This window comes from Taudactylus pleione, unplaced genomic scaffold (assembly GCF_031769625.1).
Source record: "Taudactylus pleione unplaced genomic scaffold, aTauple2 ptg000089l, whole genome shotgun sequence".
NCBI lineage: Eukaryota > Metazoa > Chordata > Amphibia > Anura > Myobatrachidae > Taudactylus > Taudactylus pleione.
Genome location: NW_028284491.1, coordinates 9,222,831 through 9,243,215, shown reverse-complemented (window position 1 = coordinate 9,243,215; position 20,385 = coordinate 9,222,831). Strand labels below are relative to the sequence as shown.

General features: G+C 44.9%; 1 protein-coding gene across 2 annotated transcripts in view; it reads right to left on the bottom strand.

The window, feature by feature from the left end:
• CSAD (cysteine sulfinic acid decarboxylase) overlaps window positions 1–15,828 on the bottom strand; it is a 56,828-nt gene extending 41,000 nt beyond the window's left edge. The window contains exons 1-5 of one of the 2 annotated variants that reach the window (XM_088469269.1): window positions 15,697–15,828; window positions 13,481–13,607; window positions 12,176–12,266; window positions 10,059–10,186; window positions 9,838–9,953 (exon numbers count right to left, since the gene is read on the bottom strand). In XM_088469269.1, coding sequence (XP_088325395.1) covers window positions 9,838–9,953; window positions 10,059–10,186; window positions 12,176–12,266; window positions 13,481–13,607; window positions 15,697–15,813 — 579 coding nt within the window. In that variant the 5' untranslated portion in view covers window positions 15,814–15,828. The remainder of the gene's footprint in view (window positions 1–9,837; window positions 9,954–10,058; window positions 10,187–12,175; window positions 12,267–13,480; window positions 13,608–15,696) is intronic. The other variant, XM_088469268.1, reaches the window with a different exon arrangement.
• Between the last annotated feature and the right edge of the window lie 4,557 nt (window positions 15,829–20,385).

Sequence of the window (20,385 nt, the reverse complement as noted above, 5' to 3'; positions counted from 1 at the left end):
TGTGGACTACTGCAGTGGGTAAATCAACCTGAGTGTTAACTGTTGGACTTTCCATTCATTTACAAGTGCTGCTGTTTTGAACTTGGATCCACTTATCAGGTTACTAAGTCTGCATTAACCTTTACAACATTCCGGGGTCAGCAGTCTTTTAAATGCTGGTTGCAGCTCTTTGCTCTCAATTTACATAACCTATGCATTAGGATCATATGGTTTTTTATGTATTTGTCATGTGGTTTTAACATTTTGTATGTTTATTAAATTGTATTAAGGATTTAGACATCAGCGCTGCTTTGTGTTATTTTTAACTTTGAATTATATGTTTGTTAGAAATGGTCTGTTCTGTAATGTTTCTCTGCTACAAAACAAGTGGTTTTAACATTTTATATGTGTATTAAATTGCCAATTGCCAATTAAAGTTGCCAACTGTCCCTAACTTCCACACATAGGGTCTGATTTACTACGGATCGCTATTCTGCTTATACGCACTCACCGCAGTTGCTAATATCAGCGGAGCTATTTAAATGTTTGCATTCACATTGCGATCGCATCCTAACATAAGGATGCCCACTTCCCCTTACTCACATCCGTATACGAGGGGAACATAGTGAAACCATCGGTAACATTGAGTAACATCGGACCCATATGCACACTTGCCCAAGCCCTGACCTTACTCAGAAATTGCTACCAGCCACGCACGCGATCAGTGTTATGGCTGCTTATAGCCATGCAGTGTCTAATTCAGGGGCGTTTCTAGAGCGGAGGGGGCCCGTGTGCAGTCTCCTTCTCGAGTCCCCTCCTCTCCGTCCGGCAGCGCACTGAGTGGTGGGCATCCAGCGCCGCACTAATAGACTCTGGGCACTAGAGTGTGCCTATAGTCTATAGCGCATGCACAGGTCACCGGGAAAATGGCCGTGGTGGGCATTGTCCGTGTACTGCGCATGTGCAAACGATGGGAAAATGGCTGCGGTGGCCACTTTCCAGCCATTTTTTTACAGCGCAGACAAAAGCACCTACGTGGGACTCCGGAGAGGTAAGTAAAATATGGGTGCAGTGTGTGCGGTGCGGGCCCCCCTGGACCCAGGGGCCCATGTGCCCCGCACACCCTGCACCCATTACAAATACGCCCCTGGTCTAATTTATGCACGCCCCTGCAGCGTCATTGAAACGCACTGGCACTCCTGTGTTCGCCCGACCACCCCCCCGTCACCACCCACAAACAGGACTTCCTGTCAATCACTGTGCTCTGGGTCTGCATAGCCTCAGCAATCGCAGTTCCCATCGCATTTGCTAGTTTGCACACGCACACTGCGTTGCATATGCATGCGCAGAGCATAAACATTGACCGATTGTGTGCGTATTAGCATCTGCATTCCTTGCTGAAGCAGGCCCACAGTGCCAGATTTGATATACTTATCGTTAGAACTTTGGGCTTGATTCAGACTTGGGAATAGAGAGATATCTCTCTGAACTGATCATCTTGGTGATACCATGCTGCACTGCAGGTGGGGCAGATTTAAAATGTGCAGAGAGATTTGGATTTGGGAGGAGTGTTTCCAAACTGACATCTAAATTGTAGAGTAATAATAAAGCTGTGCAGTATTTGTGGGCTACATGCAAAAGCAGCCAGTATTTACCCCACATGCAAAAAAATGTATGTATTTACACCCCTTGCATTGCAATATGGTTTGTTCAGGTTCACGGTTGAGAGAGATATCTCACTCTATTCCCAAGTCTGAATCAGGCCCTTTGTGTTCCCGGAAATGTCCCTATTTTTCATTATTGACAAACTGCTAAATAGAAAAACCCTATTTATTTGTCTTAAATGCAATTCTTACCATCCATTCTTAGTATATGGCCAATATAATAAGTTAAGTTTTATTCAGGAGAAGTATTTAATATGCAAAAAGAAATATCGAATACTGACATTTTTTAAAATTGCCATTGTGGGGATTGTAGTACTACAAAATCATACATGACATACTTAGATGCATAGGGGACACCTTTTAAAATGACAGGGGGGCGGGGCTTATGTTACACCCCCTTTCCCCTGCTATACAACTGTATACAATGGCAGTGGCCAGATAAATATTGCACAGCACGCAGATGCACCCACAGCACCCAGATGCTTCTATGCCTAAATGCACAAGTGTCTCTTGAAATTCTTTATTAAACTTTGTTTATTGAAGGCATCAGTAATCCCACACATAGTACAGGGAAACACAGTGAGTTACAATTTCAACATTGGGAAAAAGATAAATAACAAAAACATAATGTCGTCCCCAGTGAATACTGACAAGAACATTGCAATAAAAACTAAATAACTTGGAATCAGGAACCCAACAAGGAAAACAAGAGAATTGAAGCCAAAGAGTAATGAATTAAATAACAGGGATAACGGGGGAGGGCGGGGAGTATGGGGGGTGAAGGAGATCTACTTGGGGGCAGCTTAAAGCAAGAACCATAACCAACAATATTACCATGTAGAAATGCGGCCCCCCTTGTGGGGAAGGGTGAGCAATGTGTGATTATGAAATGACACCCCGGGAGCCAAAGATTTTTACAAAGTGGCAGCAGAGTCTCTCCAGATACTTGTCATATACTCCATTTGGTATGTTTGCCAAATATGTTTCATAACCAGAGAGAGGGGCAGGGAATTTGGTTTCTTCCATGCAGCAGCCATCTGACATGTAACAAAATAGAGATCTGCCTGATGAGCCAGTTGTGATGTTTGGAGATCTCTGGAAGGGACACAAACAATACAATGTATCCACTGAAATGTCATTTCAAAATATAATTACTTTTCCCAACCATTGCCTTCTAAAATTGTAATGCCAGGTTTACAAGTGTAACGCACTACACAGTCTAAAGCGTTACCGCATGCTACCAGTATCATAGATCGTATTGGTAAAAGTGTTACCTACGAAAGGCTCATGAAAAGGCTTAAAAACATTTCACTTCAACACAAAGCGTGCATTTGTTTTATTCGGTATGTAGTTATGAGACGCCTGGCCGCCGGTCTCAATACCGACAGTGTAATCCCGGCAAGGGATCTAACGTAGACGTCGAAATACCGACGCCTATGTTAATCCCGACGCCGGAACTTTGACAGGATGCGGGCGCATGCTGAAGGTCTCAATGGCGACAGTGTAATCACGGCAAGGTATCTAACATAGGCGTCGAAATACCGACGCCTATGTTAATCCCGACGCCCGAACTATGACAGGACGCGGGCGCATGCTGAAGGTCTCAATGGCGACAGTGTAATCACGGCAAGGGATCTAACATAGGCGTTGAAATACAGACACCGATGTTAATCCCAACGTTTATGGTGTGGGGAGGGGGGTTAGGTTTAAGCACTAAGGGGAGAGGTTAGCGTTAGGCACTCCTAAAGGTGGGTTATGGTTATGGGGGAGGGTTAGGAATAGTAAACCGCCGCTGTCGAGATCTCCTCCATCAGGCTGCCGGCGTCGGGATTTGAACTGCCAGGCTCATGTCCGGTGGTCAAACATACTAGTTCCGTTTTATTCATTTGTATCCATTTCCTAGTGTGAGACAAGAAGCACTTTGTGTCTCCTGCCACAGTGTATCACTAGCTCCTAGTGACTTCATAAGCTGAAGGTTAGTTAAACCCATAAACCTGCTGTATATAGGGTGTAATTAGTGATGGGTACATATTAAAAAAAGTTTTAATAACTTTAATTGCAATCAGGATAGAAAAAAATAATATTAGCAGTATGATCGCTGAGTAACAGAACGCTGAGTACTCTCTTCAAATAAATATCACCAGGTTCCAAAATGTATTATGTAACAGTCAAAATGCTTGCAACATAGTCAGCTTAGGGCCGTATTCAATTTGAGCCGAGCCGCGATAATTTAACGCGGCCCGGACTTAACGCTGCCTTCGCCTGTTTTGTAGGCATTAAAGTATTGCGCACGTGCCCGCGTATCTCCGTATTCAATTTGAAAGTAGACAAAAATGGGACCCTGCGATACTTGGATCGGCATTAAAAAAAGGGGAATTTTCGGGAAATAATCCTAGAACCCCCCTAAAGATGTCCAGACATGGCAGATCACTATTTGTACCCCCATTTTTGGCTGCAAAAGAAAGTCGGGTTTTTAAATAGCCGCGGCAGGTGTTTTTTTCCCCGACTTTGAAGAAGTGATGCAGAAGAGCACTTAGCTTATTTTTTTCATTTTTAAAAATGATCCCATCAAATTTGGGGTGCATGAAAATGGGTACTAGCATATTTTTAAGTCCCAAAACGCATTTTTTTAAAATTTTGCAAAAATGCACCTGCCACGGCTATTTGAAACCCTGACTTCGTTCAGGAGTTAAAAATAGGGGTACCCATAGTCATCCCCTATGTCTACACTTCTTTAGGGGGGTCCCCAGAATATTTCCCGATAATTCCCGTTTTGTTTAACCTGTAAAAAAACAGGGTAAAAATTTACAAAAGAAATTACATAAAGTCCCCCCCAAAAGCCAAACCAGCCCCAGGCTTGCCACACATACTGATAGCTCCCGAATGCCAGCTGACGGAACATGCACAGAGCTGGCAGTCCCTAGAGCCAATCAGCGGCCGTGCTGACTGTAGAGCGGCCGCTGATTGGCTCCGGCTACTGACAGTTCCCACGTGGGCACAGGGGGGACCCTTCTTTGGGGGGTCCCCGACTCCCCCAAGATCACCGGCTTGCGCTGACCGATTTGGGGTGCTAATGCTTTGGACCTGGAGCCCCGGTGATTGGGTCTCCGGGCTGTGGCATTACACCCCAGTCGGTTGGGTCTGGTGCTGGTCTTAAATATAGGGGGATCCCCATGTTTTTTTACCCCTATATTTAAAACCAGAACTAGTCCCTGCAGCCTTGGGTTGGTTTCTAAAATACGGTGGAACCCTACACTTTTTGTTCCCCATATTTTTAGAAACCACCACTGGCTGTCAAGCGTGGGGCTGGTTTGGCTTTTGGGGGGGAACCTTATGTCATTTTTTTTGTAAATATTTACCCCGTTTTTTTACAGGTTAAACAAAACGGGAATTTTCGGGAAATATTCTAGGGACCCCCCTAAAGAAGTGTAGACATAGGGGAGGACAAAGGGTTACCCCCATTTTTAACTCCTGAAGGAAGTCGGGGGTTTCTAACAGCCGCGGCAGGTGCATAAATGCTGCTTTGAATAAGGTGATGCAGAAGAGCATTAGATGGTTTTTTTAGGGCAAAACAACTATGTCTATCAAATTTGGGGTACTTGAAAATGGGGTTCAGCATATTTTAAACTTGCTAAAGTGACTTTAAAAATTGTGAAAAATCCACCTGCCGCAAACACCTGCAATCAAAAGAGCGCTTGACCACCCCAGAGTCAAGTTCGCTAGTTTTTAAGTTTGTACCCCAATTTTTATTTTTTTTTGCCCCCTTTTTCAAAGTCAATTTTTGGGGTGTCCTTAAGTTGTTTTAAAACATTTTTTGACACAGATTACCTTTGGGGAACTGTCTGAAGGCTGCACGGGGGTTCCCGAAATGTTGCACCCCAAAACCCCAATTCTGCACTTTTTACTGCCTGCCATTCATAGGCGATACTTTACCGCCTATTACAATGCATTGACTTTCCGCCTAGGCGGAAAGTCTTTGAAATTGAATACGGGGTAAAACCAAAACGGATGATAATGACATCATCGACGGTAAATTACCGCGGATCTGGACTTATCGCCTCAAATTGAATACGGCCCTTAGTGTTCAAAGCAAAATAATACAGCTGCTCTGCTTCCATCCATTCATAGACCATGGAGTATATTTACTAAAGTGTGGGTTTTTAGAAGTGGAGTTGTTGCCCATAGCAACCAATCACATTCTACTTATCATTTATATAGCACCGTCTAGAACGGTAGTGTCAAACTCGGGCCCTCCAGCTGCAGTGGAACTACACATCCCAGCATGCAGTGCCACAGTTTTGCTATTAAGGTATGCTAAAACTGTGGCAGGGCATGCTGTGATATGTAGTCCCTCAAAAACTGAAGGGCCCGAGTTTTACACCACTGTTCTAGAAGATAATCGCTAGAATCTGATTGGTTGCTATGGGCAACATCTTCACTTCTAAAAAACCTGCACTTTAGTACAACTATTACAAGGGATTTGAAGGAAAACTGCATAAAAAGTTTTTTTTTTTTGGTAAATATATCCCCTCAGCCCACCGTCCCACCACTGTGTAGGTCTCATGCATGGAAAGAATTGCCTCTGTTTGGAAGGAAATCAATCAACCTGTATCTAAGAACACACTGTAACAGGCTGTAGAAGTTTATGAGGAAATCCAATATCTTTTGAAAGGGAAACTTTAGGCCTGATTCAGAGGCTCAGAGGGGGACGTGCTGCCAGTGTCAGATGTAGCTGAGCTACTGCACAGGCATCAAAGTCACACCGCACAAGCGTTCCCATTGTGTCTGTACAGAGCAGGCTTGCCTACCCTCCCGATTTGGCCGGGAGCCTCCCGATTTTCGGGTGCCGCTCCCACCCCCCGGGAAGGCAGGCAAGCCTCCTGCAAGCCGCCATCCCTCCCTACCCCACTGCAGAGTTACTAGGGAAACCCCCGCAGCGGGGAGGCCTGGTGAAGCGATTCGCGCTGAATCGCGTCATCGTGGCCCCGCCCCCCACTTTACAATGCCGTTTACTCCGGCATTGTGATGAGGGGGCGGAGCCGTGATGACGCGATCTCGCGGCCACACCCCTGGCCCGCACTGGCCACGCCCACGCAACGGCGTTATCGTGCGGCCACGCCCCCCGCTGTAAGCTGACATTCAGACCCCTCCCGGAAGGAGGGAGCTGAATGTCGGCAAGTATGGTACATAGTCACAGTTGCAATTTCAGGCGCACGCAGGGAGAAGCGTATTGAAAATGTAGTGGGCATTCCTGGGCAGTGATAGGGAGGTGGCTTAGCACACGCATGGAGATGGTCTGACTTATGGGCATGTTATGGGAGTGTCGCGGCTGTGTCTGTGAAAGTGGTTTACGTATACAGAAACTGAACTGCTCACATAGGAGGCCATGGGGCTGGTCCAAGTTTGGGTGGTGAGATAGATTGTGGTGTCTAAATACGCACCAATTGTTATTACAGCGCGTACGGGTGTAGTGGGCATCTCAGTCCTTGCACATTCAGATGCATGGATGTACACAAGGCAAGGACTTTGTATTGGCATTTGCATAAAGTCGCAGACGGGCGACCACCAAAAGAAGCAGCTGTAGGTGCTTCTGTGTCCACCTCTGGACCAGCCCCTTTGGGCCTCCCTTCCTCCTCTTCTGCCTCTTTTTTGCCCATTACATCATTTAAATGGCACGAGTTTGTTACAGACAGTGAAGGTTCGGATTTGATTTGAGCCACTCCACCTGCCGTATACTATTGCATCAAAGTCTGGAAAATGGGCATGAGTCAGCTTGGATCGCAAGTCTAGGGACGCACGCTCCTGGCCGATGTTTGAGCTCTGCGCAGGTTTATGCACTGCATCCTTAGTCAGTGAACCGGACGCCGCGATCGCTAAAGCAAAAGCAGCAGATATGCAGAGCCAGCGAGAAATGATTGACAGGAGGTGCCGTTTGGGGGTGGAGAGGGGGGATGGTCGAAGGAACGCAGGCGTGCCTTTGCTTTTGAATGCTGTTACAGGGGCGTGCATAAATAAGCACAAGCAATGGCATATGCAGCCAGAGGTCTAGATGGTGACAGGAAGTTTGGCAGTTTGTGAGTTAGGGTCAGCTCAACCACAACTGTGCGTATGGGTCCGATGTTACCGATGTTTTTGCTGACTTGCGGATGTATGTAATGGGAAGTGGGTGGCTTTATACAGTGGTGGGCGTCTTGGTATAGTGCTGCAATCACATTCATTTGCATAACTTCGCAGCAAGCGGGTGCGTACGATTGCAGACTTGCGATCTGTGCTGAATCAGGCACAATGTCCTGTCTCCTCCTTTGGGAGACTCTGTATGATGTGTTATACTTATATTTTTCTTTATGTTATATCTGTATACATGTGTACTCAGATGTGTCCAACATTTTAAATTATATTCCCTCACTGGTTCCCATTACCTATCACTCCCACCAAACCCTTTCTGTTTTCTGTAATCCCCATTTATGTTCCTGATTGAAAAATGCATTGTCCACCTTCCGCTGAGCTGAGTTTTCTTTCAAACTTGTGAGCTGAAGTATCTCTCAAATTACTGTTCTTTCCCGTCAGTAGAAGGTGTCATCATTATGTATAAATAATGTTATAGAGTTCTATGTTATGTCATTTTGTACAGGGAACCATATTTCCTCTGAGGAACATACTAGGAGGAGATGGATTCGGTATGGTTAGTACTGGTTTGGCACTGCTTATCCCTGGGGCATGGATCCTAACAAGGTGCAGGATCTCACCAGGAAAACCCACAATGGGATATGGGCTTAGCTGCTGACACCCTGTAGGCTGCAGCTCCCGAGGTAAGCACTAGACATAACTGGCAGAATGAGTAAGCAGAAAGGAAGAGGCAGCAGCACAATCAGGGAGGATCCACAAGGTACAAGAGGAGTGCAGGTATAAAAGCTGACTGGTCTGTAGCACAAGGCCTTGGAGGTAATACAGCCAAGTGGCAGATATTATCACTGAGTGGTCTGATGCATGTTGCACTGGGGGTAATACAGCTGAATAGCAGGTATTGTAGTTGACTGATTTGAGGCACGAAGCACCGGAAGTTATACAGATAAATGGTAGTAGAGGCACAAGACAATAGTGCAATAGAGTTCTCAGGGTACCAAGAAGGGTCTGACTGCAAGTAGAAAAACAAAGTTCTGGCAATACAGGAGACAACACCAGGTTTAAATAGGAGAGGTAACTATTTAGTATTGGGTGGACTCTGCAACAATATTGGTTACCTGAAAATGGTTTTAAAAGGTAGCTGAAGTTCCATGGTTTGGCACTAGAGGGAGCCCATCTACCAGAAGAAGAGACCAGCAAGATTAGCTAAATTAGTAGAGGCAGCGACCCCAGGAGTGAATGCGATGAGTGAAGAGAGAATCCCTGGAGCACAGAGTCTGTGACTGTCACAGAAACACACATCCAGTTATAGGACTAGAACAGTCATCTACTATTTTAAAAGTTATTCAGCTTGGGAAGGCACATGAGATACAATGGTGAGATGCTGAAACCAATATCTATTCTTCTCAACCTATGGCTGGGTACACTACAAACGTAAAGATTTTCTGTTCAACCATCCAACTAGTTGATTGGTTGGAATGAAAATCTGGTAAGGTATGAAAGCAAATGACAATCAGCAATTTGCTTCCAAATGCCGGAAAATAGACAAAAACTGTTTGAACAAATTGTTTAGATCAAACATTTAATAAACTTGTCTGACGACCATTTTCATCTGTTTTCTGGCATTTAGGAGCAAATTGCTGATCATCATTTACTCCCATACGTTACCAGATTTTCAATCCAACCAAACAACTAGTTGGATGGTTGGACAGAAAATCTTTAGGTGTGTACCCAGCCTTATACGGATTCCAATAATTCAGTGGTTCTCAAACTCGGTCCTCAGGACCCCACACAGGTCATATCTCCCAGGTCACCCAGCAGGTGCACAGGTGTAGTCATTACTCACTGACACATTTTAAAATATCCACAGATGGAGCTAATTATTTCACTTGTATTCTGTGAGGAGACCTGGAAACCCTGCACTGTTTGGGGTCCTGAGGACTCGAGTTTGAGAACCTGTGCAATAATTATATTGTGTGAGACTTATATTTAGATATTGAGAAGATACTGGAGCATAATCTGTGAAATAAGGAAAGTAAAACCAAACAAGGTAACGCTATTCTTATCTTACCTCTTGAGAAGTAAATACTGTCAGCCTGGGCAGTGCATGCAGACCCTTCTCTTTGCAGTGTGGAAAATGTTTAAATCGAGCCACATTCAGAGCATACATGTTAGAGATGGAGCCTCCTGTAAAAAGAAGAGTTTAGGAGTACATTGAAGCCAAGGAGCACACACGTGTCATTTAAAGATGGTACAACAATTGCAGCAATAATATCACTGTGTCCACCATACCTGGGCAAAATATCCCATCTCCTGTTTTCCAGCCTATGAAGCTTCTCAGTGTTTTAAGTATTTCGTCTTCCATCAGGACAAAGACAGGAGCAACCTCATAGGTGTATCTGTAGGATGTATACACATGACTGCATTAAATAAATACTAAAAAAAAAGGGGGGGGGCTGGGCTTCACATCCTAATTTAAACATAATAAGAGGTGCTACCATGCTGAGATCTGTAGTTCTAATGCAGAAAAAAGGAGGGGATGCAGATACACACTCTGGGCCTGATTCAGAGACGGACGCTCTGAAAGAGCGACCATCGGGGCTTGCGACGAGTCCCTTGTGGTAGGGTCTCGTGGCCGCAAGCCACAGAGAGCTTCCGGCTCTAATAGAGCTGGAAGCTCTCCCACTGATATCACTGGTGATGTCAGTGGGCCGCCCACAAACGGCAGGCGTTCGCATGGGAACGCCTCCGTTTGTGAATCCACCCCCCCGCCACACCTACAAAATGGGGCGAGCTGTTGATCAACATCGACAGCCGCCCCTTTTGTAGTGAGCCACGGAGCGAGATAATTTTTCTCTCGCTCCGGGGCTTGCGCACGCTATATGTGACTATTTCCACCCTGTTCCTGCCCACTTTAATCCTTGGATAGATGATGTTGTTGGAGTCAAAGTCTAAAGCTAGGTACATGCCTAAAGACAGTTTGCCCCAGTGATGCGGCGAGCGATATAACGATACATTGCAGGCGCTGTACACACTGCACGATACACCATACGATGGTGTGATATACCGTTACATGCTGCATGTAACTACATTGCGTCGTTCATTGAATCATCCCATTGGACCTGCAATATATCAAATAGGATAATTCCATGACTGATGGCTGAGAACTACGGATTGGGCATACACACTATATGATGTGTACAATATACATTGTTCCGATCCGCATCGGGATGAAATATTGGACAATGGCCCTCATTCAGAGCCGTACGCTCTGAGCAGAGCGCACGCTCTGAATGAGGGCCGGGCTCCATTTTCATGGAGCGTCCTCCTGGACGCTCGTATAGCTGTGGGTCACCACCCACAGGCTATACGAGCGTGCTTTTTGATGGCCGCGATGGTCGAGACCATCGCGACCATCGAAATTGCGAGCCGGAGCCTGCGGTTGAGGTGATGTCAGTGGGCCGGCTTCTGATGGGAGGCGTTCCCGTGGGAACGCCCCCGTCAGGGAGGCACGCCCCCGGCACGCCCACCAAAGGGGGCGTGCTGTCAATCAACATTGACAGCACGCCCCCTTTGATCGGACACAACGAGCGAAGGACTTTCCTTCGCTCGTCGCGTCTGGCGCATGCGCACGACGGAGCTCCCTCCGTCGTGCGCATGCTCAGTGCATAACATCGACCCACTTGCGAGCGGACAGCCGCTCGCGAGTGGGTCTGAATCAGGCCCAATATATCATATGGTGTGTACTAGGATAAGATATAGAATGAATGTGTGATGCACAGGTAAGACTCTGACTTTTCATCCCTCCTAGTTCGCATTGTTTTTCATTATATTAGCAATAGAAGACAGGTCAGCGATACAACCAATGAGCTAAGGGCCTGATGCATTACGGATCGCAACTGTGATTACGCACGCAGACCCACTGAGAAAATATGCTAATGTTTGCAATCGCAATGCCATCACAGCTTAACATAAGGATGCCCACATCCCCTTACATCCGTAATACTTGGCAAAATAGCGAAACCATCGGTAACATCGAGTACCATCGTAGCCTGACGCACAGTTGCACAGGATCTGACCTTACTCAGAAATTGCTAAGCTCATTGCACGCAGTGGGAGCTCAAGCTGCATATACCATCGCAGTGGCTAATCTATGCACACCTCTGTAACAGCGTTCAAATGCACTGACATGCCTCCATTTCGCTGACACCCCCAATGCTCACTTCCTGTCAATCACTCTGCAATGGGTCTAGGATCGCAGTGTGATCACAGTGAGACCTTCTCGCACATGCACTGTGAGGCATGTGCATGCACAAATCGCAACAATCGCCTTCTGCATGCGTAATCGGAGTTGCGATCGCTGCTGCATTAGGCCCAATGTTACATGAAGGACATTTGCAGGAACTTACTGGCTGGTGTTCAACACTTCACTTATGATTCTACCAGTCAGAGCATGGTGATCTAACCCTGAAAAAAGTTGGTTGAAGAAGCGTGGGTGTCCTAAGGATGTGAACATATATGTTATCATCAACAATACACCAAACAATCTCACTACAGAACCTGACCTCTCCCCCTCTCTCCTTACTCAGATCTCCAATTGTCTATCTGCTGCTGGATGTCCCTGCGCTTTCTTAAACTTAATATGTTTAAGACTGAGCTGATCATCTTCCCACCCTCCAAAATGACCTCAGTTCCCACAATTTCATTATCAATTGATGGCACAACTATCTCCTCTAGCCCCAAAGTGTGCTGTCCCTCTCCTTCAAACCACACATTCATCACCTCTCACAGTCCTGCCATTTCCATCTCAAAATTATTTCCAAGATCAGACCCTTTCTCAACCAGGATGCTACTAAGACCCTCATCCACTCACTTGTCATCTCCAGATTGGACTACTGTAAACTCCTCCTATCTGGTCCCTGACTCCCACCTCTCTCCACTCCAATCTGTCCTCAATGCTGCTGCTCTGCTCATCTTCCTCTCCAAATGTTCTACATCTGCCTCCGCTCTTCTACAAGCCCTACACTGGCTCCCCTTTCCCTTCAGAACCCAATTCAAGATTCTTACACTCACTTACAAAGCCCTCCCCATTCCTCTCCCATTTACATCTGACATCATCTCCCTTCATACTTCTGCCTGCTGTCTTCTCTCAACAAATGCATGCCGCCTCTGCTGCCAACTGATCACTTCCTCCCACTCCTGCCTCCAAGATTTTGCATATGCTGCTTCCTACCTCTGGAACTCTCTCCCTCTCCCCATCAGACTCTCCAGCTCTCTTCAAATCTTCAAATGAGCGCTCAAGACCCACTACTTCATCAAACCCTTCTAGCTCTCATCCTAACCCACTTCTACATGTTCCTTTCTCCCTGTCTACCCCATCTGTGTCAAGCCTGTTTGTCCCCATTAGAATGTAAGCTCCCACAAGCAGGGTTCTCTCCCCTCTTGTGCTTCTCCTTACTTATACTTTCATCTACTTCTCATTCCCCAGTAGGGCACCTAACACTTGGTTGCTTACGCCCTGTTGCTCATTTGAGTGTAATGATTGCTAATGCAGCAATGTATATAAACCTTGTCCTGCATTGTATTGTACTGTACATCACTGGCTTCTTGTTCACATATTTATGTACTTTGTAAGGTGTTGTGGAACACGTATTGTGCCATATAAATAAAGGATAATAATAATAATAATAATAATAATAATATAGATAAAGGACCTGTTTTGACGCTCAGTCTGATGATGTCTCTGCAGTATCCCAGCAATACGTCCTGGGATTCCCCATGACTCTGTAGAGCTAAATCCAGAACTCTCTGCAACTGCTCTGGTTCCATCCATTCACAAACCTAGAATGCCTCCGAAAGTTAGAGTATTGGCAGACTGAAAATATGCAGACTTATCCATGTGAGTGTGACAAGAGTAAAATAACAGCTAACGGCTGACGACTAATGTTAACATTGTTAAAGATGTTTGTAAGTAAAATAAAATTCTTGTTAGGTAACATTATTGAACATTATTGAATTTCTAAAACAAACAGATTTTAATAAATAAATTTGGCAATTTTGTTGCCCATACAGTACACTGATGTGAGTGCAAACACAAAATGACTATCTACCCTACCCAGATTAAATTCCAATCATTTGAATGTTTATTGTAAATAATGGAAAACGTAGCTGACCATTCTTAGACAGCATTATGTGTGTGTGGTCATTGGCTTATTGTATAATTGTACTTACGATACCTGGTAATTTGGACTGCCAAGACTCTTACTAATTCACTCCTTGTCTATAGGATTCCAAAATCCTTTACCAGGTGTCTCTTGCACCATTAACACCACTTTCTATGTAAACAGGTTGAAGGTCCAATCATTTTTCTATAATGACACAGTCAGGTTTCTGCTGCAGACACAGGTTTTCTTATGCCACCTGACACTGCTAATGTCCAAGAGGAGCTTGGTGCAGCTGTATTCAACCTGCAAACTGCAGCGGCCCCGGCACCAGAATCAGTGCTGATTGCCGCTCACTAGAAGGTACAATAGCGGGACATTCAGAGGTGCAAGGTATTTTGACGTTACTACAATGGCACTAAAATTGTGAGAATCACGCACACTCTTGGCACCATAAAATCTCTCATTACCAGCTTGCTCTGGGTAGCATCTGCATTGCAGTATATCACTGAAGAAATAAAGGGGTCTATTTACTAAACATTGGATGGAGGTAAAGTGGATGGAGCTAAAGTACCAACCAACCAACTGCTAACTGTCAATTTTCAAACACAGCCTGTGACATTGCAGTTTGGAGCTGATTGGCTGGTACTTTATCTCCGTCCACTTTATCTCCATCCAAGGCTTACTAAATAAACACCATAGGGCCGAATTCAATTCAGTTTGATGGTGAATAGCCGCGGCAGGGAGCTCCCGCACCTATTCAGTAAACCGCACTGTTTGCCTAGTCGGAAATTGGTTAAGTCAGAGAATGCCAGTTCTCACCACTTAACCTGGGTGGTTAGTCGCGAGAAGTGGCATTCTCCGACTAAAGCGCCGGCCGCGTGGCTAAGCCGGCAAACAGCTGCTCGCCCGGGACATTTTGCCAGATTTCTCCTCCCTCCCGCAGCTATTCATCTTCACATTGAATTGAATTCGGCCCATAGTGCTTTATTTTCACCAGCACGCGCTGGCAGCCATCCACTCCGGCGTGTACACTGGTGTTTGTCCTATTTCATGCACAGTACCAGCCGATTACTTTATCTAAATTCTCAGCACCAGCTGATGAAGGTTACTAACTTCAGAGGATACTTTGTAACCACTTCTCTCTGGGCTTCCAGAGCTGTTGGATACTAATGTTACGTCTTTGAACGTTCCTGGAAGGCTCAATATCTTATTCTGGCTATGTAATTGAACCATGGTGTATTGAATACCATTTAAAAGACAAGTGGTTACAATTTTAAGGATAAGTGTATTTTTTACCAGTAACATTGTATTGGAATATCCCACTTGAGCCTCATTGTTTCACCTGACGGAGAGCAGACTTTATTTATACTGTTCTTACATAACGCAGGGCGCCTTTGATCGTTGTTGTTCTACATTTTTGGAAGGTTTTGCTCATACATCCGATACACTAGCTGCAACTAAATTACATGGGGTGATTTTTATCATCTATTGTTTTTCACTGGAATCCACCAGATGAACGCTACAAAGCCTAACATGGACTGCAAGAAGATTTTACCAATGTGGCCAACCACAAGCATGGCAAACCAATCTCCACATAGATCCAGCCACCAGTCATTTAAGGTGAATGACTGGATTAGCTTATGTTTGTTAAATATTAATATTCTAATATATCATGCAGCTGTTTCCTACTTTAAGCTAAGTTAATGACAACTTGTATATCAGTGGGCCAACTGTAGAAACATCGGTGTTGCAGATAAAAGAATCACCTTATGATTTCTATCCGTGGCATTCTGCACCGCCTCCTCCAGTACTATCTTGAACGCCTCTTTTAAGAATTTGTCTCCCGTGTCATCATTTTGCACAGAGGAACCTTCTCCCGACATCAGAGTTCGCACAGGGAAACCTGGATGTTACAGATTAGTGCGTTTATTCACCACTTCAGGAAAATATCAACTGAACATCAGTCATCAGTCACTTGCACAAATTCAAGACAAACAATATACAGTAGGGTGGCTGAACCCATATTTCTGAGAATGAAGAATAATACACTTTCACTCATTCAGGGCCTGATTGTGAACCGAATGGAACTCTGAGCACAGACGCCACTAGCGAGGTCATGCATACAGCGCACGCACAGAAGCAAATTTAGGCTCTTTTACATATGTCCGTCCTGTTCTGATTCAGATGGAACTTGGACGGATCTGTCTTTCCATGTAATAAAGCGTTTGGTGTGTTATCTGGGCGGAGACAATGTGATCGCACATAACCACCCTGACTTGTGGGAGCATCATGGGAGCATCATGGGAGTATTGTGTGTAAATCTCTGTGATTCTCAGTTGTGTGTATGGGAAAGGGAAGCCTGTTTCTGAAGGATCTCTTACATCTAGCATGGGCAGTGCCGTTTTTGTTCGCTGTGTTCTGAAGTCAAGTATTTGGAATCCCCCTTGAGAAATCCTGTACTTTGTAGATGGTAGCAATTTCAAGCTTAGTAAAGTTTACATTAATACTGTAAATTAAGGAGAAAAAATAGCTGCTTGGAAATGCAATATAAATAAAAAAAATTATTTGATTATTAATGGACACAACCCCTCTCTGTATACATCGGGGACACGATCACAGCATCTCAGGGTAGCATGGTTGTGCCTCCCCTGCATTCTCCGGCCCCTGCAGAGACCCATGAAATTTGTACCGCAACCCCCTCTCGGATCCCCTGGCTGTAATGTTTGAACCTCCACCTCCAGGACTGGAGACAGCGCTGTCATTGGTCAGAGCTTGGTCACAGTGAAGGGGCAGGGCAGAACAGCCAATTGAAGGGGGATGGAAAGTGTTATTCAGACAAATCCTGACCTCTGATTGGCATGACAGAGTGCCTGTAATAGCTTAGGAAGGTGTTAGGGGGCCCATACATTTGAGGCGCATTTCCCTAATATCCCAATATGATCCATTCCGCCAATCCACCTTTTGGATATGCTGATCGGCGACCATTGTTGATTGGCAAACCATTTGGGAATTGGGGAGGTTCTGCATGTTAAAAATCCCAGATTTGCAGATTCCAACCATTTTCGGGTCGGCATTGGGGACTCAAGATCTTTCAACATGTTGAATCTTCTCAAATCCCCGTCCCTGACATCTGCAGAACAGATAATTGCCCCTATCTATCGTAGCTGTATGGAGATCATTAGTCAGAGGAATCCTCACCTCTTCTTAATCAACAGAGAGCCTGTGTTTTTTTATTAACTCTGTATCACACTCACAACACACAGGCTCAATTGAGTGCTGATTGTAACAGCATGGTTATTGTAACGGTTAGCATTACTGCCTCACAGCATTAAGGTCTTGAGTTTCATTCCCATCATGTCCTTAACTGTGAGGAGTTTGTGTATTCTCCCCATGCTCAGGTTGGCTTCCTCCGGGTGCTCACGTTCCTTCCCAAATCCAAAAATATACTGGTTGCTTAATTGGCTCCCAATAAAAATTAACCCTAGTATGTATGTGTGTGTATATATAGTAAGAAATATTAAACTCCACTGGATTAGAGAGTTACAAGAATGACCAAATATTCTCTGTAAAACGCTGTGGAATGTGTGTGCACTATATAAATAACTGTTACTTGCTATCCTGGAAAGGAGATATTTTGATCCTCTATTCATTGGATTGGTATGGAATTTCTATTCTCATCCCACTACGACTTTACTAGTAAATGGGGTACAAAGGGGATCCAATATCAATGCATAGAGGAACTCTCCAGGGATGCCCCCTCTCCTCGTTGTTGTTTAATTTGCGTTTTGATCTTTTGTGTCGGACTCTTCGAGCCTGGCCGGATTTCCAGGGGATTAAGGTGGGGGTGGCAGAGATTAAACTATCTGCTTTTGCGGATGATCTGCTACTTTATATAGACACTCACGAGTCACTGAAATTAACCCAATGGCATTGTCTTCAGATGATATCGGAGGTCCCTCCAATTCGCCTGGATTTTTAAGGGTACTACACCCCTTCCTTTCTCCCCCCCTCCCCCACCGCCTTGGTTACTTGGACCCACAGCCACACTTCTTAATTATTTCTCTCTAAGGTCTTTTTACGATGTAGACTCCAGAGTGGTAGATTTTTCTGGGAGGTTGAACAACAGAGAAAGTAGTTTTCTATTTTTATATTTTGTTCCAAGACAAGAGCTTTCTGCTTCTTTCACACGAACTGTATTACTAGTTTATTGTCTATGCAGAGTATATAACTATCCACAGCCGCATTGTGAGTACTTATTATTATTGGAATTGGATGTATTTTTTGTATGTACTGTGTTGCTATGTTCGCATTTGTTTTTATGGTGCTTCAATAAACATTTCTTAAAAAAAACTGTTATTTACTAATAAAAAAAAAAATAATAATAATAATAACATGTTCTCAGAGACACATCTTTGGATGCTTACATCCTCAGATAACAGCTTTGGGGGATTGTCTATATACTCCAGATATATAACGTATGTCATGACTCAGGGATGAGAATGACTCCTCATCCATCCTCTGTGAATGTTGGTTTAGCTGAGTAAGGGCAGAGCCCAAAGCCTCTTTGATTCTCGCATGTTTTTTCTTGAGTAGCGAGCCAAAGACTGCAGCAATGTCAGAAGGTTTCATTGTCAAGGACTTGAGTGTCTTAGTTGCTTTATGTTTACAATGTGAAGGTATCTGAGAGGTAGCTCAGTCTGATGCAGAAGTGTGGCAAGGTGTCTTTAGGAGGCAAAGAAGTTGAGGAACTAATAGGTTTCATCTGATGAGAAATTAAGTATTTTTTATATATTATAGATTTTACAGCATGGGAAAGGTACTGTATGAAGTTGCTGGGAAGAAGATGGGGGAGGTCACCATTGAGTGAGAAAGTCAATATCTTCCAAAATTACTGTTGATAGAATCCTCAATGAGTGATAGCTGTATAGGTGTGCACACGGCAGTCTCAACTCTTACGTAAAGTGGCTTCCTGGGAGAAGCCAGACTCTTTTTGAATCCAAGATGGCCAATGTGAGACTGCTGTATCCCAATAGAGCAGTTTCACATTGGCCATCTTGGATTGAAAATGGGTCTGACTCAGTAACCACTGCCTGGACAAGGTGAGTAGTGTATGTGACAACAGAGGGGAAAGCGAGTAGTGTATACTCTATGTAGAATTCCCCTTGTATTTCATGAACCAGTAAAAATATGGGTGTAATACCACAGCCAGGGGACCCTTTTGCCAGGTCTTCTGGTCAAAGCATTAATACCTCAAACTAATCAGCACAGCTGCCCCCTCTCCTGAATTCCCCCTGGCCTCGGCTGTATCCTGGGGCTATGCTCCGCACCCCAGGATGGTGAGTGTTGAGTTCATGGGGTAAATAATGTAATAAATAATATTGTCTTTTACATGGGAGTGGTGGTGCCAGCAAGCCTCCTCAGCATGCAAGAACTTGTGGAACTACAAGTACCATCATATGGAGCATTAAGGGCCCACTGGTGCAGCTGACGCTCCTGTAAATGAAATAGTAAACAAAAGACAGGACACACACACACTGTAGGATATAGGGCCTGATTCATCACGGATCGCAAATTGCAACAGTGTATGCAGATTGGCCGATGGTGCGTACTGCACATGCGCAGGTCAGTATTGCAATCGCACTGCAATCGCACTGCAATCATGTTTGAATGCTGTTTCCTGGGTGTGCAGAAATGATCCACTACAACGGCATTTGCGGCTTGAGTACTCACTGCGTGCGGCGAGACTTGCAATTTTTGAGACAGGTCAGACCTGCTGTAATTCTGCGTGAGGGGCCGATGTTACCGATGTATACACAGGACTGCGAGGTCTTACAGATGTGAGATAGCGGTAGTGGGTGTCTCTATGCTGACTGAGCGGTAGCAAACGTTAGCATATTTTCACAGCACAACTGCGTGCGTAATTGCAGCTGCGAACGCAATAGCGAGCCAAAATGAATCAGGCCCATAGTCTTTTATTACACATGCACTCACTCACACTCATCTGCACTCACACTACATAATTACCTTGTCCCTAGCGCTGGTCTGTCCCCTTGTCCAGTAGAATCCAATAGCACTACCTGTAAAAAAAATCAAAATACTCACCAAACCCTTGGTTCAGGTCTTCTTCTTTACATGTAGGCATCCACGCAAAACAAAAAAACCGACACCAAGGACATAGGACCTCATTCAGAGCCACTCGCAAAAAGCGAGCGCTCGCTCTGAATGAGGGCGGCCGCTTTTTTTTTTTAAGCCGGCCTCCTGGCCACTCACTAAGCTGTGGGTGTCCACCCACAGCTTTTGTGAGCGGCCAGGTGATGGTCGCGATGGTCGCAACCATTGGGCTTGCAACGACTCCGATTGGCATGCGACTGGCACCAGATTCAAATTGCGCCAGTGCTGTCTGGTGTTGTGACACAGACAGTCGCAACAGGATAAGAGCTGTGGGTTTTGTTTAC